Source organism: Typopeltis vanoorti, chromosome 26 (assembly GCF_054136105.1).
Source record: "Typopeltis vanoorti isolate ZY-2024b chromosome 26, IOZ_Tvanoo_1.0, whole genome shotgun sequence".
NCBI classification, from domain to species: Eukaryota; Metazoa; Arthropoda; class Arachnida; order Uropygi; family Thelyphonidae; genus Typopeltis; species Typopeltis vanoorti.
In genome coordinates this window covers 3,380,574-3,393,823 of record NC_143574.1, presented here as the reverse complement: position 1 = coordinate 3,393,823, position 13,250 = coordinate 3,380,574, and the positions used below count along the sequence as shown (strand labels likewise).

The 13,250-nt window shown below is 35.6% G+C and overlaps 1 protein-coding gene across 1 annotated transcript in view; it reads right to left on the bottom strand.

The window, feature by feature from the left end:
- Window positions 1-13,250, bottom strand: part of LOC150092273 (tyrosine-protein kinase transmembrane receptor Ror2-like) — a 216,476-nt gene that overhangs the window by 39,612 nt on the left and 163,614 nt on the right. Inside the window, exon 2 of the mRNA XM_090414928.1 lies at window positions 3,242-3,517. Within this exon, the coding sequence (XP_090271054.1) occupies window positions 3,242-3,517 (276 nt within the window). The remainder of the gene's footprint in view (window positions 1-3,241; window positions 3,518-13,250) is intronic.

Sequence of the window (13,250 nt, the reverse complement as noted above, 5' to 3'; positions counted from 1 at the left end):
AATTAAACATAAAAAATATTGTTTATTATCGATAAAATTATACAGTTTGGTATAATTCAAAATTACTTAAAAATAAAATCCATTATCATAACCCCAATAATGTTCTAAAATAAAAACTATAACAATACCGCATTACGCTAATAGCTCGCATCTCACTATGACGTGCATATGATTGCGCGCGTAGCTATGACACTGTGGTAAACACAGTACTGCTAGCGCCCTCTTAAGTGCTACAAGATGGATTTTTATTATTTTTTATACAAAATAAGAGAATTGTATAGGATTGTTGATGATAAAATTAAATATTACAAGCAAATATAAATAAATTAATAAATATTTATATATCGAGAAAAATAAAATCGTCTCCCCCCCCAAACAGAAAACAATGGGCTATGTGTTGTACAGTTAACAACTTCAATATATAAATGAATCACCCAGAAGTGAAATTCAACTTTAGTTCCAGTATTTTGATATTCCAGTAGCTCGTCTCTGTCACATAATGAGAGATGCAATGGATAACTGTTGCATGGTTACCTCGTCACAATTCAACTGTGGACTCAATTCGAATCGATGTTTCCTCTATTCTCATCCCAAAGATATGGTCCATCCTTACGGACATTTCTATTGATTCATACGCGCAAAAAGGAGTTTAGAAACATAAAAACAACACATTTAAAAAATTCATCAACTTTACAACATTAAAAATTTTAAGCATTACAAAATAAAATAAAAAAATGGCATTTCTACAGCTGGTCTTAAAAACCTACGTTATTTATCAACCCCCACCCCACATACGAGAGACAACCGAACCTATAGCGCATGTTAGCATAGCGTGTACGCGATTGTTGGTGTGTGTGGGGGCGAAGATCAACGCATTTGACCTTTTTCTTCAAAAAAAGCAGAGCCGCTTTAGTTATTGAGGACAACTGTGAGGAAGGCTGTTCAGAGAACAGTGACTTGGAATGAAAAAGTCAGAGGAAGCTAAGACATAGGCTCACTGAGGTTGTTGATAGCCTAGATGGTGAGTAGCTATCGCTCGTGTTTTAATAAATCCAATAGAATATGGACAAATGATTCGTTGAAGCAGCGTTGGAAGTATAGTACGCCCACAGATACGAGACCCTTCGACACTTCTGCGCATGTCAGAAGAAGGAGAATCCATTGCGATAATAGGGTAATCAATCCGTATTGTGGGATGAGTTGTTTATCATTACACATCAGAAAATTAACTTCTCTTTTATGATCATTGTAGTTAAAGTGGTAACTATTTTGCTTGTATAACTGTTGGAAGATTTTACGTAATAAAGCACGTGATTTCGCATGAATTTTTAGAGTAGTTTTCTGTGGATCACATGAAATATGTGAACAGTATATTAATGGTGGATCCGTAAACAATCAGTAGTTGGGTGGGTGTAAATAAATAGTAATGTGTGAAAACGTCCACAAATATGGGGAGAAAATAATTTTAAGTCTCACGTCCGTTAACTAAGGCTACTTCACAGGACTTTAAATTAAATCTGTGACCACTTCCTTCGGCGCTTCTTGCGTGCATGCACAAGTCAAATTATGCTCCTGATAACACCTCTCTGATAAGAGCGAAACACAAAAGTCATTAAACTAACTCCTGCTGTGCATTATTTGCATTAAATCTGTAAAATGAGTTTCAATTAAACATTAAGTCTTCATGTACGCTTAATGAATTCAAAGCCCTGTTCTGAGCAGCTTCCTTCTGCATGAACTGCGTCATTGCTTCGCTGTACAACACAAAAATTGGAGTTTATTTGGAAAATTCATTTGGAGCAGAAAGGGATCACGACTCATATTACTTGTACAATCTAGATGCTCCCAAAATGCAATTTATTCTTTTTTCTAAGAAATAAAGACCTTCATAACCCCCCCCCACACACACACACTCCTTTACGTTTAATATTCAACTAAACAGTCAAGACCAGATTCGCTTCTCGCACTCTGACACTCTCAGCCATTCCTGGAACAAGCATCACTTGTATAGCATCTTTGGCCTTCAATAAATAAATAATGATAATTACGTATCCAGCTTTTCAAAAAGATCAACAGATTCTTTATCTCTTGACCCCTTCCCACACTGTATTAACATGCTAGGCTTTGTGGTATCTCGTATATGGAGAAAAACATACAGTTGACTTATAACATTCATTGAAGTAAAAAGGGATATTGACTCATGCTTCACAACCTTTACATAGCATTATACTACTTCGTAACGGCCATGAAGAGTAACGAATATAATAAAAGATGAATAAAATAGAATGAAAATAATAATAAACAATATAAATAACATTAATGGAACATTTGTATTAGAATAAATTATTAAAATAATAATTATTAAAAAAATTTTCAGTCTTATCTTCAAGACACAGGTATGTAAATTAATATAATACCCTTTTTAAACCTTATTAAATTCAACTGCTTAAGCCTAGTGGTTAAAAAAGGATCTGCCATTGCCCAAATAGCTTAGCTTTCTCTTTCATGAATTATTAGACACTGTACAATCGTAGGATTCCACTACTGTTGAGAATTCATCATGCCATCCACCTCATCTTCATGATCTTCCTAAAATGCATAAGGATGGCACCCCACTAGATCCAATAGTGGACTGTATTGGCTCCAACTTAATACCTTGCAAAACGCCTCTATTGTTATATTTGGAATCTCACTGGCCATACCAGTTTTATATCAAAAACAGTCTTAACTTCAAAGAGAAAAATATGTACATTTGTCTATGGTTTACGGTAACGTCTATGGTAACGAGATTATGGTTTCTTTTGTAGTTTCCCTATTTTCCAACATACCATTAATACTCTTCAATTTTTACAATCTGATTTCCCAGAAGGTATTGTCAATCTATTTAAATTTACCATCAAAGCAGGCTATTTTACATGGCATAAGTTGTTCAAACAAATAAAAGGAACAGCAATGGGCAGTCCTGTCTCACCAGCATTAGCTGATTATTTTATGGAGCATTTGTAAAAGGAACTCTAACATTATATTCTCTCAGCCTCACATACATGATTACGTTTTTTTTTGATATATTTGCAATCTGATCCAACACCCAGTCAGAATTACTTCAGTTTTTAGAGAAAATAAATTTCTTGTACTTCCGTATCAAGTTCACTATTGAACATGAATCCAATAATACTTGACCACTGCTTGCAGAATATTCTACATGAAATCAAACTGATTTCGTGTACATATGCTTCCTTACCTTCTACTTTCAGTCGGACATACTCAGAGCGTGCGGCCGCCCTTTCATTCCGGGCTATGCACTGGTACATGCCGTCGTCAGCGAGGCCAACGTTTTCCAGCTGGAGAGCACCACTGTCAAGGACTCGGTAGGTGGCATGGCCGTGATGGTGCAAGCTTCGACCATTTCGCTGCCATGTGACACGAGGGGGCGGTCTTCCAGACACTACACAAGTGAAAATGACGCTGTCGCCGGCCATAACAGTAGCGTTCGTAGGACCTTCTTCAATCACAGGATCTGCAAGAAAAGGTTTAAAATTAAATGCTTTGGATCGTCATTGTTAAGTCTAGGCAACTAAGGAATGCAATTATACATTTTCATTTGCGCAACTGTTAAAAACATGTAGAACAAGGCAGCCAAAGCTTTACACGTTATTGAATGGTCATTAGCTTGTTCCACTACAGTGAGCTGTCCTGATATTAGTTACATAGAAGAAGTTCAAAATGGCGGTTGTTATAGATACACGTATGAAGCAAAGGAGAGGGGGGTAACCCAAATCCCTTACTGCGGACGATGCGAGTTCGATGGAAATTCATGTTGAAAAACGTGTATGGAGATAATACTGTTGAAGAGTACAGAGGCTGGATCAGAACTTTAAGAGTGATCAAAGTGTAAGAACTTGGAGACACCAAGGTAAGTTCAGAACGGTACGTGGAGACACTGCAAAAATTTTAATAAAAAAAAAAAGCATCTATCCGATATCCCGGATCTGGCATCCTATGCCACCCTTGTTATTCACATTCACGATCACAACGAACTCAGACAAAGAAGGCAGTAAATCTAAATGTCACTTATGAATAATTGGAGCAATATAAACCTAATGGATTTAGGATTTAACATGAATAATTTAGATTCTTATACGTCTGTAAACTGTAAATATATATATAATTTAACTTCTATTAAGAAATGTTTTGATACTACTATAAATTCATCCAAGGATTTCAATATATATATCACGTTAATATTAGACCTATAAGGTCTAATTTTGATAATTTAATGTTACTTTTTACAGAGATCCAATCATACATAGATGTACTAGTCTTAAGTGAAATATGGATCAAACAGCTTGAGGTTGATCATTATTCTCTCGCATATTATGATATGTATTATGATTGTCGTGATTATAATCTTCAGGTGGATTAATGCTATATGCTAAAAAAATATTTATAAATTTCACAGACTGGAATTAAAATTGCAAAGTGCTGAAGCTGTAATGAATATACTTATAATTGCTATATACCGTGCATGCGATGGCCCAGTAGATATCTTTCTAACAGAGCTAAATAATGTCTTAAAAACCTTAAAATATGACAATATCATACTAGTGGGGGATATAAATTTGGACCTTCATAAGAGTAATAGTAAAACGGAAGAATATAAAAATATATTATCTACTCGTGGGTTTCTTGCTTACATCGATGGCAATACAAGAGAAGTGTACAACTCGACTAGTTGCATTGATCACATATTCATAAGAAAAAGAATGGCCTATGAGGATCCACTGTAATCTACATTAGTAAAATAACAATCACCATTCGATACTTTTGAAACTATCTATTCCTGATAGTGTTAACACGAGTTGCACAGGTAGTCGGAATAAATTTGTAATTGGCACCAATTATAAAAAATTTGAAAGATACATAAAACATTATCAACTGCCACAAACTGATTTATTAGACGCAAATCAGTTTCAGTTATATGATGAATTTATCAAAATGATTAAATATGCAGGCACTAAATCGTAATATCATAAAACAGTTACTACAAAAAAGGACGTTTACACTCACTGGATAACAGATGAACTAAAAAATATGATAAACACAAAAGAGAAGCTCTACTATAAGCATAAAAAAAATCCATACAATTTAAATTTTGAATAGGACTATAAAAATTTCGTTAAACATCTAAAGGAAAAAAATAAAACAGCAAAAGAACATTCTCTGCTATCGAAATTTCTTTCTTGTTGTAATGATAAACGTAAAGAATGGAGGTTGGTCAATATGATAATAGGTAACAGAAAAACAGAAAACGCAAGAATTCTCAGAGGGCAATGACATCACTGATATACTTAACAAAATGAACAAACACTTTACCAACTATGGCAGTTGTGTTTTCGACCCTCCAGAAAGGGCAAAGTATGTCAGTCACCTTCCGTGGATTAAGAATTCTATGTATCTACATGCAGTAAACGAAGATGAAGTGAAGACGGGTAGTAATCGATTAAAAAAAGGGGAAAAAGTGGGATGTGACAACATAAATGTTAAAAAGTTAAACATCATTAGACATAAATTACAATTCTTTACAAATATCATTAAGAAATCCTGAACATGGTAAATTTATAGAACACCTAAAGACTGCTTCAGTTGTACCGTTATTTAAAGGAGGAAATAGAAATGAAATCAAAAATTACAGACCAATATCTATACTATCCACAATCTCAAAGGTTATTGAAATTCTGATTAAAAAAAAAGGTTAAATATCTATTGAAATACAATATCCTTTTACGCTACTAATCAATATGGTTCAGATCCTGAAAAAGCGCTACTCGAGTTTCATAAAAAGGTCTATAGTGGAATAAACGAAGGAATGCACACGGCAGCTGTTTTTCTTGATATATCTAAAGCGTTCGATGTGTTCATCATGATCTATTGCTATTAAAAATGTCCAAATACGGCATTAGGGGAATTACGAATGACTGGTTCAGATCCTATCTGAATAATAGAAAACAGTATACCAGTTATGATACATTTAAAAGCACAACAAACATAATAAAATATGGAGTCCCACAAGGGTCGGTACTAGGACCCATCCTATTCATAATATATGTTAATGATCTATGTAAATACAAACTTTTTGGCAAAAGATATCCTTTGCTGACGATACGGCTGTAGTATACATCGAAACAACCCTTGACATTAACAGACAAATTAGATCACAATATAACTATAAAATGGCATGAAAGGAAATGTAGCTTAATCAAAAAAAAAACAAAACCCTCAAGTATTTGGGCCTCCATATCGATAGCAATTTGAAGTGGAACTCCCACATCACCTTCTTAACAAATAAGTTAGGTTCATAATTAACAGAATATATTATGTTAATAAATTTGTAATTGAGCATTCTTAAGATGTTTATACTATTCCTGGGTAAATTCTTCACTGCAATATAGCATTACCTGTAGGGGAGGAGACTATTATAACAATCTGCTTCCATTAATAAGAATACAAAACAGAACAATTAGAGCCATAACTACTACCGACTTTGCACATTCAACCAATGATCTGTATATCGTTCATAATATTCTACCATTTCAGAAACTATATCTCTATGGTTGTGTGTTATATGTAAAAAGAAACACCGAAAGTTTCTTGGTATATCATGTAGACTATGGATTGCACTGCGGTCGAAGCATGCTGGAAGTACCTAAGGCTAACAAAGAAATTTTTCACAAATCTTTCGAATACACAGCACAACGTATGTGAATAGTCTAATCCAAACACTCAATGTCACTACCTTAATTTGACCATGGAATTCTGGATTGGCATGGATTCCACTATTCCAGCTGCAATTGTTCATAGTGGTCTGTGCGATCAGTTTGTTCAAAGCCTCTGTTCACAATATACGAGTGGAATTCCAAGATTTTAAAATAGTACTGTTATGGATTAAGTACATGCGTGTGTAATCATATTCACAATTATAATTTTTTCACAGCCTACTTTTTTGTTGAATATTAACAAAATTTGTTTCTTTTGTTCTGAATAACAAAAAAAAAAAAACTTTATAGAATGATATACACCCTCAGTCCAAAAAGAAACCGAACTTTTGATAGAAAATAAAACACACGCCAATTATAATCATTGAAATCATTTATTTCAATCAATATACTCTCCCTCAACTTCGATACAGCGTTTGGCACGGCCCTTGGAATCAGTAGACACAAATCAGCATTGTCTTTACTTTTGACTTCTCCAAGCGACTTTTTTTCGGATGCCCCTCTTCTGGTGGTCTCCACTCAGCACTCTGGCGCTTTGTTAAAGGGCTCATACTCAAAACACCACGTTTCGTCACCAGTAATGATCGTTTCAAGGAAGTTTGAGTCCTTACGAGCGGTTTTAATGAGGTCCTTGCAGTGTTCATTTCGATACATTTTTTGGTCGTCGGTCAACTTGTGGGGAACAAATCGCGAATTCAATTTACGAAGGCCCAAACTCTCGGTCAACATGTTGTGCACAGTCGATTTTGGAATCCCCAATTCATCTTCAATCAATCTCACGAACGATTTCGGGTTTTCTTCGATGAAATCACGCACTTTTTTGGATGTTAACTTCGCTTAGTTTAGGTTTTGGACGGCCTGGCTTTTCGTTGTCCTCAAGCGTCTCGCGACCACTTTGAAATCGCTTAAACCACTCGTAAACTTGAGTACGGGATAAGCATTCATCATCGTATGCTTTCTGAAGCATTTGATACGTTTCGGTAATCCTTTTACCAAGTTTAACACAAACAAAAGTCAATCGCAGCTCTGTTTGAAACTTATTTTCCGATCGTTCGTCAAAACACACTGTCACTCTTGGCACTAAAACTCGGCTTCTAATGAAATAAATGTCATAAACAGTTGACACAACACTAAGGAAGGTTGCCGCTTTCGACAACAAAAATATACAACAGATGGCGCCACTAGTTTCTTGTATTTTCCAAAAGTTCGGTTTCTTTTTGGACAGAGGGTGTATAAATTCACATGTATTATAATTAGACAAACATCACTCAAAATGCTCCGAGATTTAAAAAGGCACTTCAGTTTTGAAGATAAAAGGAAAAGTGCAATACATAAAAAGATCATATTATATATGAATACCCTAGTGCGTGTATTTAAATATTAACTTCGAACGCTTTTATAAATAGAAGAATGATGTAAAACGAAGGGACTTTAAAGACAGTAAAACTGGGAAAGCATAAATATGCAAACAGAATTTTTGTCATGACTGGCAATACAAAATTACGGTATTTTGTTTACATATACTACTGGATTATAAACTTAGGAGATTCTTTTAATATACATTTTTCAATTTTTATTCATGAGAGGTTGCAAAACTTATAAGACTACATGTAAGTGTAAAAAGAAAGAAGATACTTGTTGATATGTTTCTTAAAGCACCGGAGGCTATGATCCTGGTGAAAAAAAGCAGGTGTAGATGGAACATAAAAAAAACAGTTGGATCGATAAGATTGAATCTATACTATGTATGGCTTGAGTAGCAGCTTAGGCTTTTGCACGCGTAAAGCAGAGTAGAGGAATGAATGGTGAACAGTTCCACAGAACAGTGACCCTGAAAGAGTGTTTATATCTAGAGAAAAGATTCTCAGGTAAAAATTCTCTACTTCCAGCCGAAAGTGAATTCCGGGTTGATATTTTAGTAAGGATTCCCAATACCAAAACATCAAAATCTGATCTTCGAAGACACCAAGGATAGACATGGCATACGTTGTTTTGTTACTGTGCTTTTGGTTCCTTATATTATTTTCAGATTCGCTAGTAAAGCCTTAAACTATTTTGATGTTTTGTTAGTATATGAAATAGGCTTGAGAAACAGCTGACGACACTTAGTACCAAAGCGCAAGTCACAAAGCACTTGGAACTGATGTCTCATTGGCTGTTGCGCAAACCTTTAATTCACCATGAATAAAGCATTGAGAACTAACCGCTTTCAATGCTTTATTCATACTGAATAAATTTCTAATGCTAGCTTCAATACTTTCCTTTGCAGCGAATGAATTAATATGAACATTTTTGCCTTAGAACGACTCATGATTGCCAACCAACTAGTTGGTGAATAAAGAACGCTCATTAAAGTATCTTGGAAATGCAGCACTAAACTTGAAGATAAATACTTTAGACAGATTCACGCATACAAAATTCTATCAATATTCTTTCTCCTAGTCAGCTAGCATAGATCAGAACATGCAAGCGTGAGAGCTAGTTGATCCCATGGTATCAAACTAGACTGCCACTAAGACAGGCGTAACTTCTGCATTTCTTTTAATGTTTGTAGAGAGAAGGGAGTGGTGCCTGGAAGTGTAGCAATTCCCAAGCTGTACGATGTGATATTCTAGTATGAGGGAAAGGAAAAAAAAATAAATGATCACAGCCCTTCTGCGTAATTTAAAGAATATAAACATAGTACGAAAATGACTCGATTCATATTAAGAAGGCATAAACAAAGCTTGGACTATTCGAGAAAGAAAAAAGACATGGACCTTGACGGACATTGACTGTACGCCCCTTTTGGAATTCAGGAACGTTTGTCTTCGTCAACAAGCTAATCGCGTCGCTGTCTATTACTAAATCACTCGAAACTTTTAAGCACTACTGAAGTTCTCCAAATTCTCCACGTAATTTGAAGTACATCACTAGGTTCCCCACCTCTGTATCTCGTTTAAATTTTATACACTCCATTACACAGAAAAGTGCACAATCTCCCATTCGCAATTTACTAAGTCGCGTGACATCAGGGTGTAATAAATACACCGGCGTTGAAAGGCATAACAAATCAGACAACAAATGGTGCATCAGAAAGAGCATTCGCTTCGTCTCGTCAAACACATAAGATGGACGTCCAAGAAGGAAATACCGAGCATTCTTCCCAACTAGCAGACGATATCGAAGATATGGAGGTAAAAAAGAGATGAAAAAAGGTGGCATGCCAGTCATGGGATTATAGTTCAGTCCAATAACCTAAAACTTTCGTCAACAACTGACAGAGGAATATTTAAAGATGGACATAGTTCACATAGCTGTTTGCATCGTAAAAAAATAAGGTAAATATTGTAAAGCGTTCCTGAGTTTAGATGTGTGTTTAAGTCAGAGTTTGAAGAATAATTATATCACTTACGACGTGTCAGATAACACTTATTGATTCAAAATTCTATCCACTTTTGTATTCTGAAAATAGACATGGTATTATTATTATCAGTTGTTTTTTTCAGCGATACGTGCTCTGCCTACACCCGTCCATCAATGATCGAATCACTTAGGAGTAAGAATAAAAAGACATTCTAAATGTAAGCAGGAAAAACATAAACAAAAGGATCAATATCAGGAGAATAGCTTTCGATAGGACCGCACGGTGCGCAACATCAATCTACTCTGAGAGCGACCAGAATAGCAAGTGTTCACAGTGGCCTATCAACTAGCACGAAATTCTCATTACAGTAGAACAACAGAAGTTCGTGCACCTGGTAAAGATAGACAGCAAAATGCAATCATGTACTTATGGTTCTGTATATAGTCGTATATCTGTAATTAATGGTTTTCCATGTCCGATGTTCTTCCACTATCTATCTGACAAATGATCTGAGCAGCTATAACACTGTCAGAGCCATCTTCGTATGTCAAGTAGGATATATATTATCTTTTATCTGATGGAATCAACTTAAAAAAACGGGTGGAAAAAAGGAAATGGCTCACAGCTTCTTTCGCGCTTTTATTTTAGGAAACGGTACCTCCCGTCTACCAATGTAGACTTCTATTCAATTTCCTCCGGAGCGGGGCCGTCTTTCCAAACCATCATCCAATGTTTGATCACAGAAAATTTACTGAGATGTACAGAGAATCTAGATTTTCTTTCCTTTTCTCTCCAGCCAGCCAGCCAGTCGACCAGTAGCAGTTTGATCAATATCGACATCTGGAAAATGCGAAGTGGGAGAGACTACAATATCATTTAACAGAGGAGAAAAAGAAAAGTAACATCGGAGAACGCAGCTGTGAAGTATAGGAAGAAGGATAAAAGTATGATGCAAAAAGGCATGAACAAATAATGTAAAATAGGAAAACACACGAGCGAGATAGCGCTCCGCACGCATACACACGCAAGACGAAATATATACTAATATGAAAGAGATATGGCGCACAGCCAGCCCCAAATATAAACTACCAAACAGTAGGAAAAGATAAAAAGTATTCAGCTGCACTGACTTTTAAAAAAATAACGAAAATTATAGACAAAGAGGAAACCAAAGCAGTGTTTATAAGTTCGGGATAATATGTAAAACGATATCATATAGTTCAAAGTAAGCAGCATGGTTTGCTTTAATTTCCATGAACCAAGATAAACGTAAGATAAACCAAGAAGTAATTAGCTTCTAATTACATCTTGGGAATGGAAATGATAGGATCCTGCGCTTGGATGCCACTCGCTTTTTAACGATACCAGGTTAAACTGAAGCAACTTAAACAGAAAATTATCCTCAAAGTTCCAATCGATTTTTGTACTTTTAAGCATGCAAATCAGCTTTCACTTAAGGCACCAAAAACAAAACAGAAACCTTTAGTGATCGTGACGACATAATGGAAAATGTTTCAGACAAGATAATATGGCATTTAAACACTAAATGGGTATTTGATGTAATTTATAGCCTAAAAGCTGAAAGCCTTTCATCACAAGAATGAAGAAAGATATGATGATGCTTTTTTCAAGAAATATTATTGGAGTAACCATTTGGAAACCACAGAATTTGTGTCAGGTTTCAAAGTAACGCAGCATTTCATGACACGGTTCAGTTGCAATTTTATTAATTTGCACCATAACAGAACTTAGTTCTAATACAAGCAGTCTTCAGCTAACAAATATAAAATTAACCCAGAAAACTCTGTCACATAATATATCCGGCAAAACTACCCTTTTGTCGCAAAGCAATATAAAATTATCGTTTTAGAAAAGTGTAAAATGTATAATACACCCTCTGTCCAAAAAGAAACTAAACTTTTCGAAAATAGAAGAAACTAGTGGCGCCACCTGTTGTATCTTTTTGTTGTCGAAAGCGGCAACCTTCATTAGTGTTGTGTCAACTATTTATGACATTTGTTTCAGTAGAAGCCGAGTTATAGTGGCAAGAGTGACACTGTGTTTTGACGAAAGGTCGGTAGTCACGATATTCATGCCGTACGCGACGAATTCTCACTATCAATCGCTTCAAAACTTCGAGATAAAACTCACCATTGACTGTTTGGCAAAGGCGGAAAGAATTCTTTGTGGATAATGCCCTTGGAATCGTAGAAACAAATCACTTTTGACTTCTCCAAGCGACTTTTTTCCGGATGCTCCTCTTCTGGTGGTCTCCACTCAGCACTCTGGCGCTTTGTTAAGGGCTCATACTCAAAACACAACGTTTCGTCATCACTAACGATCGTTTCAAGGAAGTTTGAGTCAATACAAGCGGTTTTAATGAGGTCCTTGCAGTGTTCAATTCGATACATTTTTGGTCGTTGGTCAACTTGTGGGGAACAAATCGCGAATTCAATTTACGAAGGTCCAAACTCTCGGTCCAAATGTCTTCCACAGTTGATTTTGGAATCCCCAATTGATCATCAATCAATCTCACGGACGATTTCGGGTTTTCTTTGATGAAATCACGCACTTTTTCGAATGTTAGCTTCGCTCAGTCCAGTTTTTGGACGGCCCGGCTTTTCGTCGTCCTCAAGCGTCTTAAGACCACTTTGAAATCGCTTAAACCACTCTTAAACCTGAGTATGGGATAAGCATTCATCACCGCATGCTTTTTGAAGCATTTGATGCGTTTCGGTAAAACTTTTACCAAGTTTAACACAAAAGTCAATCGTAGCTCTCTGTTTGAAACTCATTTTCCGACCGTTCGTCAAAACACACTGTCACTATTGGCACTATAACTCGGCTTCTAATGAAACAAATGTCATACAGTTGACACAACACTAATGAAGATTGCCGCTTTCCACAAAAAAAAAAAAATAAAAAAAAAAAATAAATAAATAAAATACAACAGGTGGAGGTGCGAATAGTTTCTTCTATTTTCGAAAAGTTTGGTTTCTTTTTGGACAGAGGGTGTACTTATGTAAACTTTGTTAAACAAAGTTTTGTTCTTGGAATTACCGGGAAGTAAATTGTGCATTCTCTTGCATGTTTTTTCTTTTATATTTGTCATCAATAGATGGTTACAAGTT